Here is a 27,634-nt window from a genome sequence, read left to right on the forward strand (position 1 = left end):
TAGTAGCAGCACAGTGAACAGCAGCAGTAGTAGCAGCACAGTGAACAGCAGCAGTAGTAGCAGCACAGTGAACAGCAGCAGTAGTAGCAGCAGTGAACAGCAGCAGTAGTAGCAGCACAGTGAACAGCAGCAGTAGTAGCAGCACAGTGAACAGCAGCAGTAGTAGCAGCACAGTGAACAGCAGCAGTAGTAGCAGCACAGTGAACAGCAGCAGTAGTAGTAGCACAGTGAACAGCAGCATTAGTAGCAGCACAGTGAACAGCAGCAGTAGTAGCAGCACAGTGAACAGCAGCAGTAGTAGCAGCACAGTGAACAGCAGCAGTAGTAGCAGCACAGTGAACAGCAGCAGTAGTAGCAGCACAGTGAACAGCAGCAGTAGTAGCAGCACAGTGAACAGCAGCAGTAGTAGCAGCACAGTGAACAGCAGCAGTAGTAGCAGCACAGTGAACAGCAGCAGTAGTAGCAGCACAGTGAACAGCAGCAGTAGTAGCAGCACAGTGAACAGCAGTAGTAGTGAACAGCAGCATTAGTAGCAGCACAGTGAACAGCAGCAGTAGTAGCAGCACAGTGAACAGCAGCAGTAGTAGCAGCACAGTGAACAGCAGCAGTAGTAGCAGCACAGTGAACAGCAGCAGTAGTAGCAGCACAGTGAACAGCAGCAGTAGTAGTAGCAGCACAGTGAACAGCAGCAGTAGTAGCAGCACAGTGAACAGCAGCAGTAGTAGCAGCACAGTGAACAGCAGCAGTAGTAGTAGCACAGTGAACAGCAGTAGTAGTAGCAGCACAGTGAACAGCAGCAGTAGTAGCAGCACAGTGAACAGCAGCAGTAGTAGTAGCACAGTGAACAGCAGCATTAGTAGCAGCACAGTGAACAGCAGTAGTAGTAGCAGCACAGTGAACAGCAGCAGTAGTAGCAGCACAGTGAACAGCAGCAGTAGTAGTAGCACAGTGAACAGCAGCAGTAGTAGCAGCACAGTGAACAGCAGCAGTAGCAGCAGTACAGTGAACAGCAGCAGTAGTAGCAGCACAGTGAACAGCAGCAGTAGTAGCAGCACAGTGAACAGCAGTAGTAGTAGCAGCAGGAGCAGTAGCAGCAGTAGTAGCAGTAGGAGTAGCAGCAGGAGCAGTAGCAGCAGTAGTAGCAGTAGTAGTAGCAGCAGTACAGTGAACAGCAGCAGTAGTAGCAGCACAGTGAACAGCAGCAGTAGCAGCAGCACAGTGAACAGCAGGAGCAGTAGCAGCAGTGAATCATGTTCAAGGTGAATAGGCCCTCAGATGGCTCTTCATTAGCAGACTGCTCTGACTCAGGACCCCTACACCCATTCTCTCTCTCGCTCTCTCTGTCCAGAGGGGCCCATCCTAAACCCCTGATCACCCCTACCACCACCATTTCTCACTCATTCGTTCTCCTGAGGGACCCATTCTGAAACTATGTATCTCTCTCTCTCTGCACTCTAGGTCCAGTGGGACCTATATTGAACCCCAGTGCCCCCCACCGCCCCTGTCCTCTCTCTATCCATAGAGACCCATTTACCCCCCCTATCACTCCAGAGAGGCATTCTGAGCAGGCCTGCCTGCCTCTGTCTCCCCCTGTACCCTGCTGACAAAAGGCCTCACTGCCCCCTGACCCTTGCACAACATCACTCACACATACAGCTCCACACACACAGAACAGGGAGGGACATACTAGCCAAAGGACTAGGATTATTAATCCACCAGAACAATACAAAGACAGTGTCTCTCCATTACATTAACTCTAAGTGAAAACAAGTATTTCCTCATCTCCTGTCAACCACAACTTTCAGTGGACTGGAAAGTAGTCTGCTCATCCTCTGAGAATTGAAACCATCACTTTAGGCTGTGGGACGGGAGCTGGGAGTGTTAATCTGTTGAGAGGGCCTCACAGCAGGGGTCTCCACACCACCAGATTAGAGTCTAGAGGAGAGAAGGGCTTTAAATCTCCATCCTGAGGTCTCCCTCTCACAGCCTGGAGACGAGCCATATAGGTCAATTAGCTCCACTCAGAGCCTGTGGTGGGGAGCCTAAGCAGTGGCCAGAGCCCCCCTCACCCTAACTGACTTGGAGCCAAGAGAGAGATATTAGACAACAGGGTTCCAGGGCAGCAGCCTGAGGGGAGGTCAAGATCTTGGTGGCCAGAAATGTTGCCCTAGCCTAGGCTCTAGTCTCTCTCTATGGGGAAGAGATGCTGTCTTTGCTCTGAGTGGAAGTACGCACATCACACTCAGCTCTGAGCTGCTACCCCACTGAGATGCTATGATACATGCGAAGGAGTGGCCCAAAGGATCCTCAAATAGCCTCCATTTAAGCAGTCTCTAGCCAGTAGTTTTGTAACTTTTCATCATACATCTATCTCTTATTCAGTCTGCAACTCTCTGCAGTGTCTCCTCATTATTTTAACTAATTTATTACAGTGCACCAACACAAGGCGATCACAAAAACACAGAGAATTCTGTCTCTTCTACAACAATAGGGAGTAAGTAACTACCCTAGGATGAAGAGCCAAGGTCAATACTGCTGGTAGAAAAGTCCTCTTTCTCAATGGCCTCTCAGAGTTTGGAGGCGAAGTGGTAGAGTGCCCGTGGGTGCTTGACCCGCTCTCTCACCCAGATCTACCTATAACCTCTGCCAATCAGCTTGACCTTCCGGAGGAGAAGCGAGGAGAGGGTATGAGTGTGGAGGAGGGTACGAGTGTAGAGGAAGCTACTACATTGACTCCCAGAGCCGTAGGCTTCAGGGATGTTAGTGGAGCAGGAACAGACATACCACAGAAGAGTCCTTCCTCCTAAATAAAAGGCACCAGCACCACCTTATCCCCCCTACTCCCAGTCATCCTGCACACACACTATCCATCAGTCAATATGGATGCAGTACATATCTCATTAATTTGGTCCAGGATGGTTTGTGTGACGTTGCATGAACACATTCAAATGAATCAAGTGTCAAAGTGTCAAATCCTGGAATAAATGGTGTAGAGAAATGGAGCAGTGGAGAAGGAGAGGCGCCACCAGCCATCACACTGGTAGAGAGTGTAGTAGAGAGATGATTGAGAGGGTGGGAGGGAGAGAAAGAGAATGAGAGAAGGAGACAGTGAGTGAGAAAGGGAGAGGGAGAGAGCAGGTGTTGATTGGAGAAGGGCTGGGCGGTGTGTGCCAGGCAGGCCAGCGGTACCTGTTGTCACAGTGTGTGCCAAAGTGTGAAGCTCATCCCAGCGGAAAGCTCCAGATGTGTGAAGTGATTATAGAGAAGACAAGGGGAGAGGGACAGAGAGAGAGGTGGCCGCAGAGATGAATTTGGCTTTAGGAAGAGAGGGGAATACAGAGCATTTTGAAAATATTCACACCCCTTGATTTTTCCACATTTGAATTTCAAATGGATTACACCTAGATTTTGTGTCACTGGCCTACACACGTCAAAGTGGAATTATGTTTTTAGAAATATTTACAAATTAATAAAAAATGTAAAGCTGAAATGTCTTTAGTCAATAAGTATTCAAACCCTTTGTTATGGCAATCCTAAATAAGTTCAGGAAAAAAAAAATGGCTCAACAAACCATTTACACTAATATATACAAAAGTATGTGGACGCCCCTTCAAATGAGTGAATTTGGCTATTTCAGCCACACCCGTTGCTGACAGGTGTATAAAATCGAGCACCCAGTCATGCAATCTCCATAGACAAACATTGGCAGTAGAATGGCCTTACTGAAGAGCTCAGTGACATTCAACGTGGCACCATCATAGGACGCCACCTTTCCAACAAGTAGGTTCGTCATGTTTCTGCCCTGTTAGAGCTGTGAAGTAGAAACGTCGAGGAGCAACAACGACTCAGCCGGGAAGTGGTAGGCCACACAAGCTCACAGAACGGAACCTCCGAATGCTGAAGCGTGTAGCACATAAAAGCAGTGGTGGAAAAAGTATCAAATGTCATACTTGATTAAAAGTAAAGATACCAGACGAGCACGCTCCAACACTCAGACATTATTTACAAACACAGTATTTGTGTTTTGTGAGTCCGCCAGATCAGAGGTAGTAGGGATTACAACGTGTTACATTGATAGTTGCCATAATTCTGTCTTGCTCGAGCATTCTAAATGTAATGATTATTTTTTACTCCATACATTTTCCCTGACACCTAAAAGTAGATTTTTTTTCTTTAGGAATGTAGTGGAGTAAAAGTTGTAAAAAAATATAAATAGTATTGTACAGATACTGCAAAAAAACTACTTAAGTAGTACTTTAAAGTATTGTTACTTAAGGTTAGGGTTAGGGGAAGCTAATATGCTAAGGAGTTGCAAAGTTGCCAATTAGCTAAAATGATAAAGTTGTCCGTGATGAGATTCGAACGCGCAACCTTTGGGATGTTAGATGTACCCGTTATATACCCACCCATCCACCCCGTCCTACTTTCGCTTTTGCCTTAATTAAGTAATCTTCTGTCTTATGTAACTATACCAAAAGTAATATATCATACTCATTTGAGTGTCCCAGATTTTGGTTTAGTATGTTATGTCTAGTCTATGAGAGAGATGGCTTCAGAGATTAATTTGATTTCAGGTAGAGAGCGACAGAAAGGGGAATACTGTTGAAAGAGGGGCTAAAGAGAGCATATGACAGAAACTACTCAGTATGTCTGAAACTACCCATAATGCATAGGAATATATCCAAGCCCTAGTGTCGCATTAGACAGATTGTTCCTGTGAGAATCAGGAAGTAGTGGGTGAGCGAGAAAGATAAGAGATATTTCTCTATTCTTTCACCTGGGAAGTGAATTGAGAAGCCGTTCTCATTTCCAATAACGACCTGGCTAAGATCCAATATGAGCTGTACTGAAGTCTGTAATAAAATGGCAAATTACAGGAGCTTTAAGAAGTGGCCTAATAAGGACCAATGCCACAGGGGGTTACACTGGCATTAAGGCCAGGTTAACAACACCTTCAGGGGGCTGAGTCTCCCTCAGTCAGCCTCTCACAAGCCAACCACACCTCACCACCGTCCATCTGAGAGTGAGAAGGGGCACAGGGCGTTATGGCTGTGACATCACTGCTACAGTAGCCAGCAGCACCAATCCAGACAGAGGGCTGTGTCTGCTAGCTGTCATGGGCCCTTATTTATGACTGGACCACAATGCAGAAGTGGCCCATTTTCTTAAGCATGAGACGTCGCTGGCAGTTTACAATTCCCTTAGGCGCACTAATAATCCATTAGGACTTCATGACAAATCAAATGGACAGCATCTACAGTTGAAGTCTGAAGTTTACATACACCTCAGTCAAATACATTTAAACTCAGTTTTTCACAATTCCTGACTTTTAATCCGAGTAAAAATTCCCTGTTTTAGGTCAGTTAGGATCACCACTTTATTTTAAGAATGTGAAATGTCAGAATAATAGTAGAGAGAATGATTTCAGCTTTTACTTCTTTCATCACATTCCCAGTGGGTCAGAAGTTTACATACACTCAATTAGTATTTGGTAGCATTGCCTTTAAATTGTTTAACTTGGGTCAAACATTTCAGGTAGGCTTCCATAAGCTTCCCACAATAACTTGGGTGAATTTTGGCCCATTCCTCCTGACAGAGATAGTGTAACTGAGTCAGGTTTGTAGGCCTCCTTGCTCGCACACGCTTTTTCAGTTCTGCCAACAAATTTTCCATAGGATTGAGGTCAGGGCTTTGTGAAGGCCACTCCAATACCTTGACTTTGTTGTCCATAAGCCATTTTGTCACAACCTTGGAAGTATGCTTGGGGTCATTGTCCATTTGGAAGACCCATTTGCGAGCAAGCTTTAACTTCCTGACTGATGTCTTGAGATGTTGCTTCAATATATCCACATGATTTTCCTGCCTCATGATGCCATCTATTTTGTGAAGCGCACCAGTCCCTCCTGTAGCAAAGCACCCCCACAACGTGATGCTGCCACCCCTGTGCTTCATGGTTGGGATGGTGTTCTTCTCGGCTTGCAAGCATCCCCTTTTTTCCTCCAAACATAACGATGTTCATTATGGCCAAAAGTTCTATTTTTGTTTCATCAGACCAGAGGACATTTCTCCAAAAAGTACGATCTTTGTCCGCATGTGTAGTTGCAAACCGTAGTCTGGCTTTTTCATGGCGGTTTTGGAGCAGTGGCTTCTTCCTTGCTGAGTGGCCTTTCAGGTTATGTCGATATAGGACTCGTTTTACTGTGGCTATAGATACTTTTGTACCTGTTTCCTCCAGCATCTTCACAAGGTCCTTTGCTGTTGTTCTGGGATTGATTTGCACTTTTTGCACCAAAGTACATTAATCTCTAGGAGACAGAACGAGTCTCCTTCCTGAGCAGTATGACGGCTGTGTGGTTCCATGGTGTATATACTTGGTATACGTGGTACCTTCAGGCACTTGGAAATTGCTCCCAAGGATGAACCAGACTTGTGGAGGTCAAGGTTTCAGGTTTTCCTGAAGTCTTGGCTGATTTCTTTTGATTTTCCCATGATGTCAAGCAAAGAGGCACTGAGTTTGGAGGTAGGCCTTGAAATACATCCACAGGTACACCTCCAATTGACTCAAATGATGTCAATTTCCAAGCTGTTTACAAGGCACAGTCAACTTAGTGTACGTAAACTTCTGACCCACTGGAATTGTGATACAGTGAATTATAAGTGAAATAATCTGTCTGTAAACAATTGTTGGAAAAATTCCTTGTGTCATGCACAAAGTAGATGTCCTAACCGACTTGCCAAAACTATAGTTTGTTAACAAGACATTTGTGGATTGGTTGAAAAATGAGTTTTAATGACTCCAACCTAAGTGTATGTACATTTCCGACTTCAACTGCATACCAGAGTTATGGTCGGCTGGCCTAAAAACTATGCCATAGTGATAACGTAATAAATTATGACATTGTCATCTGGTTATCCAACATGACTGTTTGTTATCAAAGGGCAGGTTGGTTGTGTATTCAAATGTGTAACAAATCTCCTTTTCAAAGAGCCGTCCATTGATCAGCGCCAGAAACCTATCAGCCTTAGATGTGGAGCACAATGGAGTAATCAAATGCAGAGAATTAAAACAGCCCGTCACGGGGCTCCATCACATTAACAGAAAGTTATAATAAGATGAGCTATAAAAAACTGCCTGACTGACATGCTCAAGTGGATGGTGGGTGGTCAGATAAACCTTTGAACTTGTCTTTTGTTGTCTAATCTGAGCGAAGGTGCCCAAGTTTGAATGAAAACCTCCATGGCCTCAATCAGGCAATCACCTGTATTTATAAAGCATTTTAAACATCAGCTGATGTCACAAAGTGCTATACAGAAACCCGGCCTAAAACCCCAAACAGCAAGCAATGCAGATGTAGAAGCACAGTGGCTAGGAAAAACTCCCTGGAAAGGCAGGAACCTAGGAAGAAACCTAGAGAGGAACCAGGTTCTGAGGGGTGGCCAGTCATCTTCTGGCTGTGCCAGGTAGAGATTATAACAGAACATGGTCAAGATATTCAAATGTCCATAGATGACCAGTAGGGTCAAACAATAATAATCACAGTGGTTGTAGAGGGTGCAATGGCCTGAACACATTGTTTGGCTGAAACAATGGAGGCCTCAAAAGAGTGGGAGACATGAATATGCATTATTAGCAGACCACTGTTTTCCTATGACCACTAGGCCTACCAAGTGTGAGGGTGAATGGACGTGACTTTGAACAATCCGTGTCCATGATCTATAAATACCATTTGAAACCGTGGACCAAAATATATATTTTCAGACATACACATAGGTATGTGAATTCGGCTATTTCAGCCACCCTCATTGCTCACAGGTGTATAAAATTGAGCACGCACACAGCCATGTAATATCCATAGACAAACATTAGCAGTAGAAAGGCCCATACTGAAGAGCTCAGTGACTTTCAACGTGGCACGTCATTGGATGCCACCTTTCCAATAAGTCAGTTCGTCAAATTTCTGCCCTGCTAGAGCTGCCCCCGTCAACTGTAAGTGCTGTAATTGTGAAGTGGAAACATCTAGGGGCAATTACAACTCAGCAGTGAAGAGGTAGGCAACACAAGCTCACAGAACAGGACCGCCGAGTGTTGAAGCGCGTAGAGCATAAAAATCGTCTGTCCTCGGTTGCAACACTCACTCACTAGTTCCAAACTGCCTCTGGAAGCAACATCAGCACAAGAACTGTTCGTCGGGAGCTTCATGAAATGGGTTTCCATGACCGAGGAGCTGCACACAAGCCTAAGATCACCATGCACAATGCCAAGCGTCGGCCGGAGTGGTGTAAAGCTCACTGCCATTGGACTCTGTAGCAGTGGAAACGCGTTCTCTGGAGTGATGAATCACTCTTCACCATCTGGCAATCCGTCAGACGAATCTGGGTTTGGCGGATGCCAGGAGAAAGTTACCTGCCCAAATGCATAGTGCCAAGTTTGGTGGAGGAGGAATAATGGTCTGGGGCTGTTTTTCATTGTTCGGGCTATGCCCCTTAGTGCCAGTGAAGGGAAATCTTAACGTTACAGCATACAATGACATTCTAGATGATTCTGTGCTTCCAACTTTGTGGCAACAGTTTGGGGAAGGTCCTTTCCTGTTTCAGCATGACAATGCCCCCATGCACAAAGCGGGGTCTATACAGAAATGGTTTGTCGAGATCGGTTCGGAAGACCTCAACTGGCCTGCACAGAGCCCTGACCTCAACCCCATCGAACACCTTTGGGATGAGAGCTAGGCCTAATCCCCTAACATCAGTGCCCGACCTCACTAATGCTCTTGCGGCTGAATGGAAGCAAGTCCCCGCAGCAATGTTCCAACATCTAGTGGAAAGCCTTCCCAGAAGAGTGGAGGCTATTATAGCAGCAAACAGGAAACCAACTCCATATTAATGCCCATGATTTTGGAAGGAGATACTCGACAAGTAGGTGTCCACATACTTTTGGTCATGAAGAGTATATTCAACATGTGAGTCATACCACATCTATCCTGCTCCAATCCCACACTAGAAACGTTGGTGTAACCCAACGTTAACACACAATGTTCCACAGAACGCTAATGAAATATTTACCACACGGACCAGGCCTCTGAAATTTTAATGACGCTTGTGGCATGTGCGGGGAAATGATTGCGATGCGTTAACGTGTGGTATCGCTGTCTGCTTCCAAGACCTGTTTGGATTCATGGTCCAGCAGTGCATTCTCCCATCCCTACATTAGCCTCTTAGTGAAAGGTTCTGTGGGCAAATAGAATTGGCTGGCCTTATGCAAATCAGCAGGCATTTAGTGGGAATGCTAATGATTAGCACAGGGTTACAGATGATCACAGTTATCATTCCATTATGAATGTGCTGAAGAGTCAAGGTTAGTTACAGGGACAAGAGTGAATTCATTTGCCCTCATCTCTGCATTACAGCCATATTCCAATCAATGTCATTAGAATCATAATTAGGATGGGGCTTTTATGAAAAAATGACAACCAGTACCAGACAGTGTCGCATGCCAATCTTCCCTCTCTCAGGATAGTTTCTACACTGTTTTCCCTGAAGATTACGGTAATAATATGGCTGTGAAGATTACGGTAATAATACAGCTGCGAGTGGTTGTCAGTTTGGAGAACAGGAAGAGTTTGATAAATGTATGTGACACACGAGGGGAGCGCAGAGGGAAGGGCAGACTATGGGGGCCTCTCCTCTACAGTGTGAATGGTTAGCAGGAGCAGATGGAGTTCTACCGTACAGCTGCCGTACAGAGACGGACACGGCTGTTCACCTGGGATTACCTCCTCCTGGAATAGCAGAAAACTCCCAGCTCTGTCTGACGCCCCTTTCTCCCCCCTCTTTTCTCTCATTGTCTTTCTCTCCAGCCTTCCTCAACCCCACCCCTCCCCCGGGCTGACAGCAGCTTGTTGTGAAGTAGGAGTGAATGAGCAGGGGGAGGGATGGGGGGGGGGCTCCCTACTACCTGCAATGATTAGTGGGGGTGGGATGGCAAGAAAGAGGTATGAAAAAAAACTGGGCAGAAAGAAAATGGACTTCTGTGTTGGCAACAGCCTTCTCTAATCCTAGCCCCAGGGCCACACTGTGCAGTCAAGCGGGCTATTACATGGCAACAATTAGGGGTCCGGAGCATAACACCTGGTCCTCCCCATTCTGGCCCTCCACTAGCAGCTGACTGTACAGTCTCATCGCCAGGTGGTCCTACTTCAATGATATTAGCTAGTCACTCGAGGGTTAATCAGGAGCCCGTCTTAGCCCAGTGTGGCTGCATGGAGCCCATTCAGTAGCCGCAACCCCATCCCCAGCACAGACTGGGTGTCTTTTTATGTGGATGTACAGAGACAATGTTGGTTAGAAAACTTGCTAAAACAAAGATCCCTGTGAGGGTGGCCAGATAATTAACCGATGGACTGAGGCATATTGGATTCCTGGTCTCCATCCTGTTTAGCGGCTCGCAGTGCGTCCATATACAGTGATGGATTATAATGGGCCTTTTCATAGATGCACAAAAACAGATGGAGGAGCCGGGAAGTGCTATACATCTCTGCAGACGGCCACAACAAAGTAGGGGGAGGGAAGCAGGATTTTGTCAAAGTCGGCAGACACAAGAACAAGTGGGTGCAGCTATAGCAGCCAGGGCCATATCTGCCTGCACAAAGGCCATTCCATCTATATCCCCCTGGCCCGGAGATCTGAGAGTAAATAACACTCATTATAATGACAATACCTATAGATTTGTAGCCCAAACTGCTAGAATTTCATCAATAGTAATTAGTGGCTATACATAACTAATGAAGATGTGGACAGCATAAATCTGAAGAGCTCAGGGTCTTTGTTTTCCTGACAAATCCTTTTGGAGGAGTGCAGGTCTGGTAAACCAGGTTTCTGTCAACATTTCAAATGGAAAACATAGAAAGGAACATCTACAACGATCGCAAGTTGTAAGTCTAAGTCTAAAAAGGTTTAGAAAAGGTTTAAAAAATGCTGCACTACAAATACATCTATAGCTGATTACCAGATAATCAAATCAAGCTCTCTTTGTCCAATGCAACAACAGTAGCACAGCAAATACATGCAGAGCACCAACTGACAGTGCCAATCACAGGAAGGCCTACTGTACAGGACGTTGCTCTGTGGCCAAATCAATGGCTGGCACTTCACGACCTACACAGACTCTCTGCATTACCACATCAAAGGGCGCTTTCTGGAAGAAGGGGCGGAAAATGCACTATACACACTTTAATGTTTTGTTTTTGTTGGTCTCTATGTGGAAAATTCCATTTAATGCAAAAATGCAAATGCTCAGGACAAGGACATCCTCCACGAGGAAACAATGGAGATAGGCCAGAAGAAGAGCATGCGCTCCCTTTGAACTGTTTAAAGAGGCAACTTATAAATAATCAACTAATTCCTCTTTAAAATAACCAATTAAGGCAGTGACATTAAAGGCAATGGAGCAAATCTTCAGACAGTGGTTCTAGTCTCATTATGATAAAAGAGAATTGAAAAGCTAGCATAATGCCCAATTTAGGACAAAATTTAGCGAGGTCAAAGGTTTCTTGACAAAAGAAGTCCCTAACCCAGGGTCACATCACAGAGACCGAGTGATTCCTGGGGTAATTGATGAGTGACATTTTGCTGACATTTCCCGGTAGCATTGAATACGAGCCGTCTCGAGACGGGATATCGTGGATATCCTTGAATGCGACAGAGAAGAGCGAGCCCTGGTCTTTTCAGGGGACATTCTCAGTGCTATGGACGTTGATGACGAGAGACTGAGATATTGAATGGTAATCACTGGAGCAGAGATAATGGATGATTGAAGGCTCTCTCCGTGACGCTGGAGGATTTCAATATCAGAGCAGACCTAGAACGGGGATCCTTATCAAGGCAGGCGTCAGACAAAGAAGAGTGAAATATGGGCACACGACCACAGCGATTAGCAAGAGGATAAAAAAAATGCTGGCAAACAAAGAAGCCAGCTTTATCTTGACAAAGGCTGTCCAGTGCCTCGTTGAAACAAGAGATAGAGAGGGGGAGAGAGAAATAGAGAGAGAAATGGAGAGAAGGACAGAAAGAGGGGTTTTACATATATTCTTTCCTCCATCTTCTACAAGATATCAAGCCTAAGGAGACAGGAGTGTAACAGAGCCCAGTGTTTGAGTGCTCCAGGCCCACTGATTCTGATGAGGAATAATGGACCAAGCAGAAAACCTAGAAAACTCTCCGGACCATTCCAGCGTCAGGGCCTTCACTATCCATTCACATATATCCCATCAACATGGACACACACACACACACTTTTGCTTTTCTGCCAAGAGCGTAACAAAAGAAAATACAAATCCTATTTATGCCTAGATTCCAAGTGCGGAGGCTTCCCAGGAAAGCTCATTAACCCTCCCTCAAGAACCCCGAGACAAAAGAGGGGAAACAAAACCAAACTAATCAATGAAAACGCAGCCATTGTAGGGGAAACAAGAACAAGCATCCATTTGTATAACCTGAGAGGGCTAACAGCTTTCCTTTAGTGGCGTTTGGTTGGCTGGCTGGCTTGGGGAGGGGAGGAGAGGAGAAAGTTCATTAATTAAACAGGGCTAGGGGAACAGATGGAATGGCTAGCTAAATGCTAATCACTTAAAGCAGAGAGGTTTTAAACCCTCCGTAGAACCACACACACATCAATCACTATTAACATGTCCTTTTCACTGAAATGTACTGTGGTACCGGTACTGAGTCAGTGAAAGGCAGAGGACAACCATCCATATGCAAGGACTCAAAGTATTGATACACCGTAATGCTGGGGCTTGATAATTCACAGAGTAAAACAGTAGACTACACACACAGAGTAGGACCACTGCTGTCCACAGCTATGACCGCTAACAAAGCCAAACACTTAACATGAATAAACCATCAACACCAATCTTCTCAGAGAAAGACTTTTCAACCAGGGATTCCTTTATCGCATGTTTTTCTACACAAATCAATAGATAATTTAACTCCATAACAACAAGACATATGGAAGAATGGCCCAGGGTTTAATAGCGTGCAACAGAGACAGCTTTCACAGTTATTAGAACTAGGGGTGTCTAATGGCTACCGAACCCCTCCGGGGTTTACTCCTGACAAGTTCATAATGATGGTCCCAGTAACACTACCTGACACCTCACACCTTCCAACTGGGGCTGGCTGGCTGGCGGGAGAGTAAGGGGGATCCCACGCAGACCTGGCAACCTCTCTGCCTTTCACTGCACTCTTACAAACAGACAGATGTCAGGCATGAATGCATAACAGACGGAGCAGGGAGGCGAGGGGCATGGGTTCAAGTTTAAAGATACCAAATTGACATGAATGGACATTCTTTCAGTAACATTATACTGTGTTGTAATGTGTAAAAACAGGGATCTGAAACATTGAGTGTCTTATCAGGTTGGCATATGTATTGGAAACAACATTTGGTTTGTGGAGCAACTGTGGATGGCGCATCTTTATTTGTAACTTTTTATTAGCTTACAACTTCAAAGACCAATTCAATATTAGCTCGATCAACACGATCACAATTTTGAATGGACATTTTTTTTAAACAACGCACTACAATCAAATAAAGGCATTATAAATTCTTCCATTTAAGAGGCTATGGACACTAACTTCAGTACCCATAACACAAACTCCAACAAAACATTAGACAAATAAGCAGCACTTTATTTTTGGGTCTAAACCACCCTTACCCCTCGTCCTCTCTGTGTTCTTCTCATGCCCAGGATCAGTGCACAAACACAAACCGTGTGTGTATGGCATTTAAGGGCCCTGCACTGTCATCAAGTTCCTCAGTCCCTGCTGTCAGCCGTCTGTTTCTACGCCTGCTCTACCTGTGTTTAAGAGTCTGGCCCTGCTCTGCGCTCCGCTTAGCCACCAGCTCGAGGGCTTTCACTGAGGGTGCGTGAGAGACCCCTTTTGTTAGAGGTAGTATTGGGGGGAGGAAGATTTTTTTTTTGTAATGCTATGAGTCATTCTGCATTAGCAGTGGGGGAGGGAGGGAAGGGAGGGGGTGGAGAGGGAAGAGAATACTTTTGCATGAAGCTAGACGCCATATGCCATCCGGCCAGGCTGCCTCCTGAGTCAGGGCTAGGTTTGACAGGCCTGTGCGTGCCCCCCTCTTCCCCCTAGCCCTCCAGGCCCTTCTTAGCCTCAGTGGCAGAGCTGTCTGCTGTTCGGAGACTGAGCGGGCGTGGAGTGGTGGTGTGTGGGTGCTGGGTGGGAGGGACTCAGTGATCTGAACACATCGGACATTGTCATGAGCCCCAGGAACAGCTGGTCAGCTGGAGAGGTGTGGGAGCAGTCGGAGAGCGGAGGAGTGGAGGGAAAGGCAGTGCGCTACACTGATAATGGGATTAGGTTAAAACATTCAGCAAAATGGCATAAAGCCCAACCACAGGCCCCTTTCCATCCAGTCCCCGGCCCCCACCAAACTCAAGCCCAGCCTATTGCCTAGGTAACTTCACCCAAGACCTGCTTCCCCCAACAACAGTCTCCAAACCAACTCACCTCCCTCAGTTACCCCAACCTATCCTTCTGTTCACCTGATTTAGAATTCCTCACAATCAAATGTAGACCGCATTATCTACCAAGAGAATTCTCTTCGATCATAATCACAGCCGTATATATCCCCCCCCCAAGCAGACACATCGATGGCTCTGAACGAACTTTATTTAACTCTCTGCAAACTGGAAACGATTTATCCGGAGGCTGCATTCATTGTAGCTGGGGATTTTAACAAGGCTAATCTGAAAACAAGACTCCCTAAATTTTATCAGCATATCGATTGCGCAACCAGGGGTGGAAAGACCCTGGATCATTGTTACTCTAACTTCCGCGAAGCCTATAAGGCCCTGCCCCGTCCCCCTTTCGGAAAAGCTGACCACGACTCCATTTTGTTGATCCCTGCCTACAGACAGAAACTAAAACAAGAAGCTCCCACGCTGAGGTCTGTCCAACGCTGGTCCGACCAAGCTGACTCCACACTCCAAGACTGCATCCATCACGTGGACTGGGAGATGTTTCGTATTGCGTCAGACAACAACATTGACGAATACGCTGATTCGGTGTGCGAGTTCATTAGAACGTGCGTTGAAGATGTCGTTCCCATAGCAACGATTAAAACATTCCCTAACCAGAAACCGTGGATTGATGGCAGCATTCGTGTGAAACTGAAAGCGCGAACCACTGCTTTTAATCAGGGCAAGGTGTCTGGTGACATGACTGAATACAAACAGTGCAGCTATTCCCTCCGCAAGGCTATCAAACAAGCTAAGCGTCAGTACAGAAACAAAGTAGAATCTCAATTCAACAGCTCAGACACAAGAGGCATGTGGCAGGGTCTACAGTCAATCACGGACTACAGGAAGAAATTCAGCCCAGTCACGGACCAGGATGTCTTGCTCCCAGGCAGACTAAATAACTTTTTTGCCCGCTTTGAGGACAATACAGTGCCACTGACACGGCCTGCAATGAAAACATGCGGTCTCTCCTTCACTGCAGCCGAGGTGAGTAAGACATTTAAACGTGTTAACCCTCGCAAGGCTGCAGGCCCAGACGGCATCCCCAGCCGCGCCCTCAGAGCATGCGCAGACCAGCTGGCCGGTGTGTTTACGGACATATTCAATCAATCCCTATACCAGTCTGCTGTTCCCACATGCTTCAAGAGGGCCACCATTGTTCCTGTTCCCAAGAAAGCTAAGGTAACTGAGCTAAACGACTACCGCCCGTAGCACTCACATCCGTCATCATGAAGTGCTTTGAGAGACTAGTCAAGGACCATATCACCTCCACCCTACCTGACACCCTAGACCCACTCCAATTTGCTTACCGCCCAAATAGGTCCACAGACGATGCAATCTCAACCACACTGCACACTGCCCTAACCCATCTGGACAAGAGGAATACCTATGTGAGAATGCTGTTCATCGACTACAGCTCGGCATTCAACACCATAGTACCCTCCAAGCTCGTCATCAAGCTCGAGACCCTGGGTCTCGACCCCGCCCTGTGCAACTGGGTACTGGACTTCCTGACGGGCCGCCCCCAGGTGGTGAGGGTAGGCAACAACATCTCCTCCCCGCTGATCCTCAACACTGGGGCCCCACAAGGGTGCGTTCTGAGCCCTCTCCTGTACTCCCTATTCACCCACGACTGCGTGGCCACGCACGCCTCCGCCTTCAATCATCAAGTTTGCGGACGACACAACAGTGGTAGGCTTGATTACCAACAACGACGAGACGGCCTACAGGGAGGAGGTGAGGGCCCTCGGAGTGTGGTGTCAGGAAAATAACCTCACACTCAACGTCAACAAAACTAAGGAGATGATTGTGGACTTCAGGAAACAGCAGAGGGAACACCCCCCTATCCACATCGATGGAACAGTAGTGGAGAGGGTAGCAAGTTTCAAGTTCCTCGGCATACACATCACAGACAAACTGAATTGGTCCACTCACACAGACAGCATCGTGAAGAAGGCGCAGCAGCGCCTCTTCAACCTCAGGAGGCTGAAGAAATTCGGCTTGTCACCAAAAGCACTCACAAACTTCTACAGATGCACAATCGAGAGCATCCTGGCGGGCTGTATCACCGCCTGGTACGGCAACTGCTCCGCCCTCAACCGTAAGGCTCTCCAGAGGGTAGTGAGGTCTGCACAACGCATCACCGGGGGCAAACTACCTGCCCTCCAGGACACCTACACCACCCGATGTTACAGGAAGGCCATAAAGATCATCAAGGACATCAACCACCCGAGCCACTGCCTGTTCACCCCGCTATCATCCAGAAGGCGAGGTCAGTACAGGTGCATCAAAGCTGGGACCGAGAGACTGAAAAACAGCTTCTATCTGAAGGCCATCAGACTGTTAAACAGCCACCACTAACATTGAGTGGCTGCTGCCAACACACTGACACTGACTCAACTCCAGCCACTTTAATAATGGGAATTGATGGGAAATGATGTAAATATATCACTTAGCCACTTTAAACAATGCTACCTTATATAATGTTTACATACCCTACATTATTCATCTCATATGCATACGTATATACTGTACACTATATCATCGACTGCATCCTTATGTAATACATGTATCACTAGCCACTTTAACTATGCCACTTTGTTTACATACTCATCTCATATGTATATACTGTACTCGATATCAGCTACTGTATCTTGCCTATGCTGCTCTGTACCATCACTCATTCATATATCCTTATGTACATATTCTTTATCCCCTTACACCGTGTATAAGACAGTAGTTTTGGAATTGTTAGTTAGATTACTTGTTGGTTATTACTGCATTGTCGGAACTAGAAGCACAAGCATTTCGCTACACTCGCATTAACATCTGCTAACCATGTGTATGTGACAAATAAAATTTGATTTGATTTGACCCTGCCTAACACTGCAGGCCCAAAGCCTGCCACAGATTTATTGGGTCCCATTGGTTCAGAGTGGTCCCTGAGAGCCAGACTGTGACAGAGCTGGACTGGACACATACAGTAACAATACCCTAAACTAATAGAAGCAAGTGGCTCTTCTACACGACATCACAACCCTCTCTAAATCGAAGGCAAAGACAGAGGTGAGTTAGAGCTGTACACATCACTTCTCACTGATAGGCTTATGGAAGAGGGATGTTGGCTAGTTATCCACAGCTCAGCTCACCCCTCTTAATGGGCCAGACTAGTATAGAGCTCACACTGTGCCAAGCCAAGCACTCAGTTCACAGGGAGATGGCTGCAGACTGGTGAGTGTTATGGCACAACAGCTGGCAAATAAAGGCCTATCAAGCAATGCTAAATAATACATGTTCAGCTACACTAAGATGACAGCTTCCATTCATAACCTCCTTTCATAGACTGAAGCATGCTTTCATCTTGACTAGGTAAAGAATCTTCTTGTACTAAAGAAGACATTGTTATCCATGTAGGGACAATGACAAAGGGAAACCAAGCCTTATTCAGAGGAGAGTGAGAATACAACACTCAATACTACTAAAACCCAAATTAAACATGCATGGCCACCGGGGAGTAGAAAAACTACAGAAAGCAGTAGGCCAATATCAAATGCACAGATATGTTTTTATGAGCATGCAAAGGCTGAGTTACAGAGCTGGTAGAGCGGTATGATATATGAGGCTGGGCCTGTATCACTGTGCTCCGTTAGGTGGGCAGCAGTCCTAGCTTCCACTGGGCTCTGTTAGGTGGGCAGCAGTCCTAGCTTCCACTGGGCTCTGTTAGGTGGGCAGCAGTCCTAGCTTCCACTGGGCTCCGTTAGGTGGGTAGCAGTCCTAGCTTCCACTGGGCTCCATTAGGTGGGTAGCAGTCCTAGCTTCCACTGGGCACCGTTAGGTGGGCAGCAGTCCTAGCTTCCACTGGGCTCCGTTAGGTGGGCAGCAGTCCTAGCTTCCACTGGGCTCCGTTAGGTGGGCAGCAGTCCTAGCTTCCACTGGGCTCCGTTAGGTGGGTAGCAGTCCTAGCTTCCACTGGGCTCCATTAGGTGGGTAGCAGTCCTAGCTTCCACTGGGCTCCATTAGGTGGGCAGCAGTCCTAGCTTCCACTGGGCTCCATTAGGTGGGTAGCAATCCTAGCTTCCATTGTGCTCTTTTAGTTTGGTAGCAGTCCTAGCTTCCACTGTGCTCTGTTAGGTGGCTAGCAGTCCTAGCTTCCACTGGGCTCTGTGTGGTTCACTAAGAAGAGGAAACATGCCTCTCCCCTTGCTACTACACTGCATGTTCCCCACAATGCCACCTAAAAGTGATGGCGCTGTGGATAGCAGACGTTTTTTCCGGTTATTTTGTATGTTTTTGTGCACGGATCAAAAAAATAATAATTGTGTACAGTACATAATGTTTCTGTCATCATTTCCTATGACCATAAAAAGCTTCTGGACATGAGAACAGCGATATGGATAAATATTTCTACTTGAACGAGTCGGAGGCACAGGACATACTGCTCACCCAGGACCAGGCCCTAATGGACCAAAATCCAAAAAGGCAACATAAGAGAGGGCGACGTGCAGGCACCCTGACAAAACTACGTAAGAGAGTACATAAACCGCGAGACTATCATCGAGACTATCCAATAATTGGAACTATCATCCTTTCACTCTCTCTTCTCTACCTTCTCTACATATGTATCCGCTGTTAAAGCCATATTCTAAATCACTCTGAATTTCAAGCTTCTGCCTCTAACCCTAGGAAACTACTTTCCAACTTTTCCTCCATCCTTAAGCCCCCCTCTCAACCGACAACTTTGTCAACCACTTTGGAAAAAAAGGTTGACGACATCCACTACTCATTCACTCAGCATTTAGAGACCACTTGTCTCACTCACACAAAACTACCCTACGCCTTGACCTCTTTCTCCCCTCTCTCTCCAGATGACATCCTGCGACTAGTGAGGTCTGGCCACAAGACAACCTGCCTGCTCGAACCCATCCCCTCCTCCAGACGATCTTTGGAGACCTTCACCAATTCCTCATCAACTCATCCCTGGCCACTGGCTGCGTCCCGTCTGAGTTCAAAATGGCCCGAGTTGCTCCCCTCCCCAAGAAACCAACACAATACTCATCTGACGTCAAAAACTATAGACCGGTATCCCTTCTTTCTTTTATTTCCAAAACACTTGAGCGTGGTGTCTCTGATAAACTTTCTCATTATCTCTCTCAGAACAATCTCCTTGACCCTAACAAGTCAGGCTTCAAGACGGGTCACTCAACCGAGACTGCTCTTCTCTGTGTAACGGAGGCTCTCCGCATTGCCAAAGCTGACTCGCTCTCCTCTGTTCTCATCCTACTAGATCGATCCCTGTCTTTGACACCGTGAACCATCAGATCATCCTGTCCACCTTCTCAGGGCTGGGCGTCGCAGGCTATGCACACTCTTGGATTGCATCCTACCTGGCAGGCCGCTCTTACCAGGTGACGTGGAGAGGATCTATGTCTGCACCACATACTCTCACTATTGGTGTCCCCCAGGGCTCGGTTCTAGGCCCTCTAGTCTTCTTGCTATACACCAAGTCACTCGGCTCCGTCACATCCTCACACGTGGTCTCTCCTATTATTGCTATGCGGATGACACTCAACTACTTTTCTCCTTCTCCCCTTCTGACACCCAGGTGGCAACACGCATCTCTGTGTGCCTGGCAGATATCTCAACTTGTATGTAGGCCCATCACCTCAAACTCAATAAGACGGAACTGCTCTACCTCCCGGGGAAGACCTGCCCACTCAAAGACCTCTCCATCACGGTTGACAACTCCACAGTGTAGAGTGTTGCTCTCCCTGGAACCCTGGACAACACCCTGTCGTACACTGCAAACATCAAAGCAGTGACCCGCTCCTGCAGGTTCATGCTCTGCAACATCCGTAGACTGAGCACGAGGTTCTAATCCAGGCACTCCAGGTACTCTCCCGTCTGGACTACTGCAACTCGATATTGGCTGGGCTCCCGACTTGCGCTATCAAACCCCTGCAACTTATCCAGAATGTAGCAGCCTACCTGGTTTTCAACCTTCCCAAGTTCTCTCATGTCACCCTGCTCCTCCGCACACTCCACTGGCTTCCAGTTGAAGCTTACATCCACTACAAGACCATGGTTCTTACCTACAGAACAAGAGGAGGGACTGCCCCTCCCTACCTTCAGGCTATGTTCAAACCCTACACCCCAAACCAGGCACTCCGTTCTGCCATCTCAGGTCTCTAGGCCCTCCCAGCTCCTGATCAGCCCAGTCCAAGCTCTTCTCTGTCCTGGCACCCCAATGGTGAAACCAGCTTCCCCCTGAATCTAGGACAGCAGAGTCCCTGCCCATCTTCAGAAAACATCTGAAACAGTATCTTAAATATCCTCTTCCTCACCTCGATCCACAGATGATACAATTTATGTTGCACTCCACATGGCCCTTTCCCACCTGGACAAGAGGAACGCCTATGTGAGAATGCTGTTCAACTACAGCTCAGCGTTCAACACCATAGTTCGTCACTAAGCTAAGGACACTGGGACTGAACACCTTCCTGTGCAACTGCATCCTGGACTTCCTGACGGCCCACCCCCAGGTGGTGAGGGTAGGTAACAACACATCCGCCACATCTTCACTGCCTGCTCATGGCAAATGGTTGGCAACCTGACAGCAAGGCGCTACAGAGGGTAGTGCATTTGGCCCAGTACATCACTGGGGCTGAGCTCCCTGCCATCCAGGAACTCTAAACCTCTATAAAATTGTCAAAGACTTCAGCCACCCAAATCATAGATTGGGGTGCTAACCAAGACCAGATGGCGCACACACACATTACACCGGTTTTAAAGTCTCTGCACTGGCTGCCTGTGAGTTTTAGAATTCATTTTAAGATTCTTCTATTGGTTTTTAAATCAATCCACGATTGTTCACCCAAGTACATGTCAGACATGTTTTCAACTTATGTATCCAGTAGGTCCCTCATGTCCTCTAGCACTGGCCTTCCCAAAACAATCCCAAAGCTTAGGACCAAGAGGCATGGAGGCAGCCTTTAGTTATGTCCCCAGCCTCTGGAATAGCCTGCCAGAGTACATGAGGGGGGCTGAAACCCATATATTTAGCTTTGCTTTGCTTTTCCTTAGGGAGATTTTTGTTGTTCAGTTTGTGTCGTTAGTTTTTTATCTTATGTTTGCTGTGAAGTAAATATTTCAGCTTTTATTTTCCATGTTTTTTATTCCTTTTTGGCTGTAAAGCACATTGTGTTACATTCCATGTCTGAAATGTGCTGTATAAATAAAGCTTGATTTGATTTGTTAGACTGTTCTCTGCTGCACCAAGTCTGGAACCAACAGGACCCTGAACAGCTTCTACTCCCAAGCCATAAGACTGCTGAATAGTTAACCAAACACCTGGACTATCTGCATTGCCCCTTTCATTTTTTTGTTTTACTTGTCCCATATGCTGCTGCTACTGTGTATGATCCGTCACTTTATTCCTAGTTACATATCTACCTCCATTACCTCATACCCCTGCACATAGACTCAGTACTGGTACTCCGTGTATGTAGCCGAGTTATCATTACTCACTGTGTATTTATTATTACTTTTATTATTATGCGTTAAAACTTTTTTATTATTTCTCGATTTTCTTTCTCTCTGTATTGTTGGGAAGGACCCGTAAGTAAGCATTTCACTGTTAGTGTACTCCTGTTGTTTACGAAGCTGGTGACATAACATTTGATTTGGATTTGAAAAGACTGGCTCACATGACTGGCCATGGGCCATAGATTATGGCTATTGATCGCTGCCTGGAGATGGATCGCTCAGTGTGTGTGTGTGTGTGTGTGTGTCTGTCTGTCTTAGGGGAGGGGAGTAAGGGCAGCGCGCAAAAGCTATTGATTCTGTCCGGCAGGGAGGCTGCGTTTCAGAATGAAGGTCAGCTCTACTTTGTCTCACCTATTAAAGGCTCCTGCCACCTAAACACACACACTAGGAGTGACGGCACATCAAACCCTAGTGCCTGTTCCTGAGAGAGAATAACACTTACCGACTGTTGGATAAAGCCTCCAGTCAGAAACCCAACAGGCTACGTGCCAGCAGAGGAAGTCCACTCAGAGACACTTCTACTATAGCCACATCACTTCCACATGGTTGGAAATAAATTACACATCGGATGTCAGGGAAGTTCATAAAATTCTCTCTTATTAATGTATGATTGATATATGGAGTGCTACTTGGATAGTGGGTACTTTCCCATCTGATTATTTTCCTCCCTCATGTAATGTCCTCACCACCCATAATGCATCTCCACTGACAGTGGAGTAGACAGTCAGCCAGCCAGCTCGCTGCTCAGGGTTCATACAGGGTGACTATTAGGACTCACACAGCCAAGGCAGCTGCCTCTTCCAACAAGGCCATATCAATAATAGATGACATTATGTATGATTTCTGACGGCCTTGTAATATGTCTGTGGGGGCAGGACTGTCTTTCACATTCAATAGCGCTGAGGACTCTGAAATAATATTACTGTGTTGTCACTGAATAGAGCAGAATGCTGTACAGAGCTTGAGGAGAATGACACACATAAATCCACTTTTACAGACATCATTCAAGTATGTCCATTGGTCACAAACACACACACTTCTCAATTTGCAATGGTGCACAGTCCGCTGTAGCGGAAAGGAGGATGTCTGTGTGTGTTCTCAGGTGATGTGGCTGGTGGTCATTTTTCAATACAAAATCCAATTAGCCGTAGTGATGGGGCAGCAGAGCGCCTGGCTGCTGGAGACCTCTCCAGTTCTGTGGAGGAGGGAGCGGGAGAGAGGACACCACAGAACAGAGCCCCACAGCGCCAGGCCAGCCTTTATTTGGATGCACAGGGGTCATGTGGCTTCTCATTGAAGAAATATTAAACGAATTACCTTGAAGAGTGGCCTGGCTACAAACAGCAGATTGAGGAGCGCCAGGGCATTGTGAGGGGGAAACGCTGGATAGGGATTTAATCTCTGCTACACAAACAGACAGGTCACTGTTCTGACTTGTACAAAAAAACATTTACAACAGCAGCCATTTCTGTGACATAATCAGAGGAAGGAATGGGTCTTGCCTGTGGCTCAAGTCTAGATAAATCATTTAGTGCAGGTATTACTGCTCTTTGTTGAGGTAATACATCTCAAATAGCATTCTAAATTGTATAATTTCAAACATTGCTCAGAAAATAGAGTGAACTTAATTTGCTGGTATGATTAAAAAAATTAAAATATCTTTACAACATAGTTTGTGTGTGTGTGTTTGTGTGCGCTCCTTGCCTTGATAAAACAGACTCATCACCCCCATGACAATTATTTTGTTTAAACATAATCCTTTTCTCTTCACCAAGTCTTCCAGCCAGGAGGCCCAGACACACACAGAAACCAGTTGGCACTACCAGCATCCATTGGCTGGGAGGCTCCATTTGTCAGCTCATCCTCCAGACCTGCAGTATGTGGAGCCTCAGCCTGGCTGGCTGCTTCACACTGCCAACGCGTCAGCCTAGCCAGCCCAGGTCAGCGCTTATCTCATCTCATAGATACGGCTGTCGTGTTGCTCTCCACCTGCTAAGGAATGCCAGGTACGCCTGGTCTTTCCCAGCCCAGTGCTGGCTCCCGTCCTCTGGGCTTCCAGTGCAAGCAGGCAGGCCTGTGGCAGCTCAAACCATCTCACCCTGGAGTAATTCACTTGGCGTCTGGTAACCGGCATCTGTCACTCTGCTGTCCCACTGATGCCCCCAGGGACCCTGAGAGGGGCTGATATGAGGCTCGCTGATGGGTGGGTGTGATGGGACACACACACACACACACTCGTGTGCATGCACATGCACATACACGCAAGCACAGAAATTCTACAAATATCAAACACACCGTATGTATAACCGCACATGTAGCCCCCAAAACAGTGCATGCTTTCACCTTAAAAACAACCCTGCCATTACTGCCCACTCCCCTTGCCCTCTTTTCTTACACACCGCAAACCAATGAGCACAACTTGGATCCAACCTCAAAAGCTGGAGGTTGGGTGTTTCCATAGTGACCGGCAGAGAGATACTGTGGTGATGGTGTGGCTAGTCTGTATACCCTATTCCTGTCCGGTGAGGGGCAGAGCAGCAAGGCTTTATGGGAGATTAGACCCCCCCCGAAGCCCGCTACAAAAACAACGTCCCTCCCCTCTCTCAACCCTGCCCTCATTCACATGCAAATTAATCTCCATCACTGATTACACTTGTCAACTGACATGTACAGCTGGAGTCAGGCCCTTAACAACAGGCAGGCTGTTACAGGGACAGTAGATGATACATGATGACTCAGTAGAGTCAGTAGATGATACATGATGACAGACAGGTTACACATAAGATCACCACTACAGACCTAGACAGCCACATGCATCTGCACATGTTACTGAGGACTGTGTAACACAACTCAAACCAGTGCGCAGCTAATCGCTGTATGCAAATCAGTCAGTGCATCAAGATCAGTGTCAGCGCTCAACCATGCAGATCAGCCAACACAATCCACATGTGCAAACCACTGGCAGTGCTAATGCCATTATCACAACAATCGACCCGTTTATTATTTAAATTCTTTCATATGAGCATTGTGAAGAAGATTGTGAGGAATAACAGAAATATAAATAAACTTTTATATACATCTAGCTAGCTGTATATAAACGTTTATTTATATTTCTGTTATTTCTCACAATCTTCACAATGCTAGATAGATAGATAGATAGATAGATAGATAGATAGATAGATAGATAGATAGATAGAGAGATAGAGAGATAGAGAGATAGAGAGATAGATGGATAGATCCTGACCAATTACCTATCTTTGAATATAAAAATATACCCTTCCTCGGCCTACCTACCTGCTGAAGCTCTGCGATCAGACAGGACTGTAGGAAAGGTAGAGGCAACAGAGTAAAGAGTAAACAGAAAGGATACAAGCTCTGGTAGAGCGTCAGGCGGGACTTGACAGCTCTGCTGGCGTTGATGCAGGTGGCGCGCACCAGGCTGGGCAGCAGCGTTCCAGTGACGATGGCCCCGTTGAACAAAGGCCCAAAGAAAGGGACCTACAAGGGGAAGGAGGGAGAGAGAGGGATAGAGGGAGAAAGAAACAAATACGAAGAAAGAAGAAGAAAGTTAACATGTTATATTATTCAGATAAAATGCTATAAAAAAATGCTGGTTAAGTCATAAAATCATATGAAATGAGTGTGCTTTGAAATGCGCGAAACATCTCAAATGGGCACAGGGTTAGAGTTAGGTTTGAGTGATTAAGGTTTGAGTTTTGTTATTTAGCATGTCAATCACACACATCTAATGCAAATCAATGTAGAGTAAGAGAAATGACTGTCGATACCAGAGAAAAAACTTCTATTGAACAAATACAATGGCAGTTCTCTGTGTTTGAGAGCAGCACGCATGTGTGTGTGGTTGGTGTGTGTGACACACGCGTCTGCTGATGGGTTTTTGGGAAGATCTTAAATCTGCTGAGTTGAATAATCGTTGACCTGGAATGTGACGTGAATGTCAGAGCCCCTTCATAAACCCTGCTGTCTACTCTGCATGGAATAGCTCATTATACAGAAAGTCCCTCCACTTCAATGATTGGAACGTACTTCAAACTGACATCTAGCTCTAGAACACCATAGAATATGAATGAGAGGGGGGTTCTGAGTATGGTGGAGGTTTGGGCTGAAGACTGGGTGGTTTTAACCTCTTTGGGCTAGGGGGCAGTATTTTGACGTCTGGATGAAAAGCGTGCCCAAAGTAAACTGCCTGTTACTCAGGCCCAGGAGCTAGGATATGCATATAATAGGTAGATTTGGATAGAAAACACTTTGAAGTTTCTAAAACTGTTAGAATAATGTCTGAGTATAACAGAACTGATTTGGCAGGCAAAACCCCAAGCACAATCCATCAAGGGAATTTTTGTTGTTGTTGAGGTCATTGTGTTTTCCAATTGTTTTCTATGGGAGGTACTATTTACGAGGAACCTGGTTGCAGTTCCTTTGGCTTCCACTAGATGTCAAAGGTCTTTAGAAAAGAAAAGTTGTTTGAAATGTTTGGACCAAGTTTACAGGTAACTTATTAGATACTTTGTAGGCATGTTGGGCGAGTTGAAACCGGTGTATTTATGAATCAAACGCGCCAAATAAATGGACATTTTTGGGACATAAAGAAGGACATTATTTAACAAAAGGACCATTTGTGATGTTTCTGGGACATTTTGGAGTGCCAACAGAAGAAGATCTTCAAAGGTAAGGCATTAATTATATCGCTATTTCTGACTTTTGTGGCGCGATAATTGGTTGGGACAATATTTCTGGCCAATATTAGCCATTGCTAGTCTATCGGCCGTTGAGGATTGGCGCAGCCGATGTCTTCTATGGAGCACAAGCGCACTTGCCTCGTGTCATACTGTTGCAAGCTGGCACCACTTACTCGTTCATTGCTAGCTGTCCTTGAGGAACCTCTGGCTGGACAGCATCTTCTTAACTACCTACTCCTGCTGCATATCATATAGCTTAAGCACACTTGAAAATGACACAAGGCATGTAGACATATTGAAAGTGTCCATTAATTTATTAATTTACTGTTCGGCAAAACAATGTCCATATACAGGCGGCAGCACTTTGCAAAACAAGACACCGGTTTTGTCATCAAAATGTTCAAATTTAATGATATTCTCCATTGGTCTCCTTGACCCCAAAAAAACGGTATCGGCATTGGCCTTAATAAATCCATATCGGTTGTTCGCTAGCACATACCCACAGTGATGGTGATGCACTGTAGTGGAAGAGGAGGGCATTACTTTCCATCTCAGAGTCACACAGCTGGACAGGCAGACAGACAGTTAACCCACTAAACCAACAAGCTAGTTTGGTGGGACACTGGGAAAGAGAATTAAGAGGGGTTTGTTGAGAAAGTCAGATAGATTGGAGCAGTGTGGAAATATGTGTTTGATCAATTTTAGTAGAGAAATTGTGAAAATAGCACCCATTATATATATTTTTATGTAAAAAAGACAGTAAGTAAAATAGTCTATGACACCACCCATTACAGACATGGATTTAGTGGAAAATAATCAACCAAGTGTAGAAGCAAACTCTGAAAAGTCATT

General features: G+C 46.1%; 1 protein-coding gene across 4 annotated transcripts in view; it reads right to left on the bottom strand.

Annotated features, from left to right (window-relative positions):
- Positions 1 to 27,634, bottom strand: part of LOC112262184 (ral GTPase-activating protein subunit alpha-2) — a 213,533-nt gene that overhangs the window by 18,515 nt on the left and 167,384 nt on the right. For all 4 annotated transcript variants that reach the window (XM_042330076.1, XM_042330074.1, XM_042330077.1 and 1 more), the window contains one exon: positions 25,453 to 25,580. In XM_042330076.1, the coding sequence (XP_042186010.1) occupies positions 25,453 to 25,580 (128 nt within the window). The remainder of the gene's footprint in view (positions 1 to 25,452; positions 25,581 to 27,634) is intronic.

The sequence above is a fragment of the Oncorhynchus tshawytscha genome, linkage group LG11 (assembly GCF_018296145.1).
Source record: "Oncorhynchus tshawytscha isolate Ot180627B linkage group LG11, Otsh_v2.0, whole genome shotgun sequence".
Taxonomy (NCBI): domain Eukaryota; kingdom Metazoa; phylum Chordata; class Actinopteri; order Salmoniformes; family Salmonidae; genus Oncorhynchus; species Oncorhynchus tshawytscha.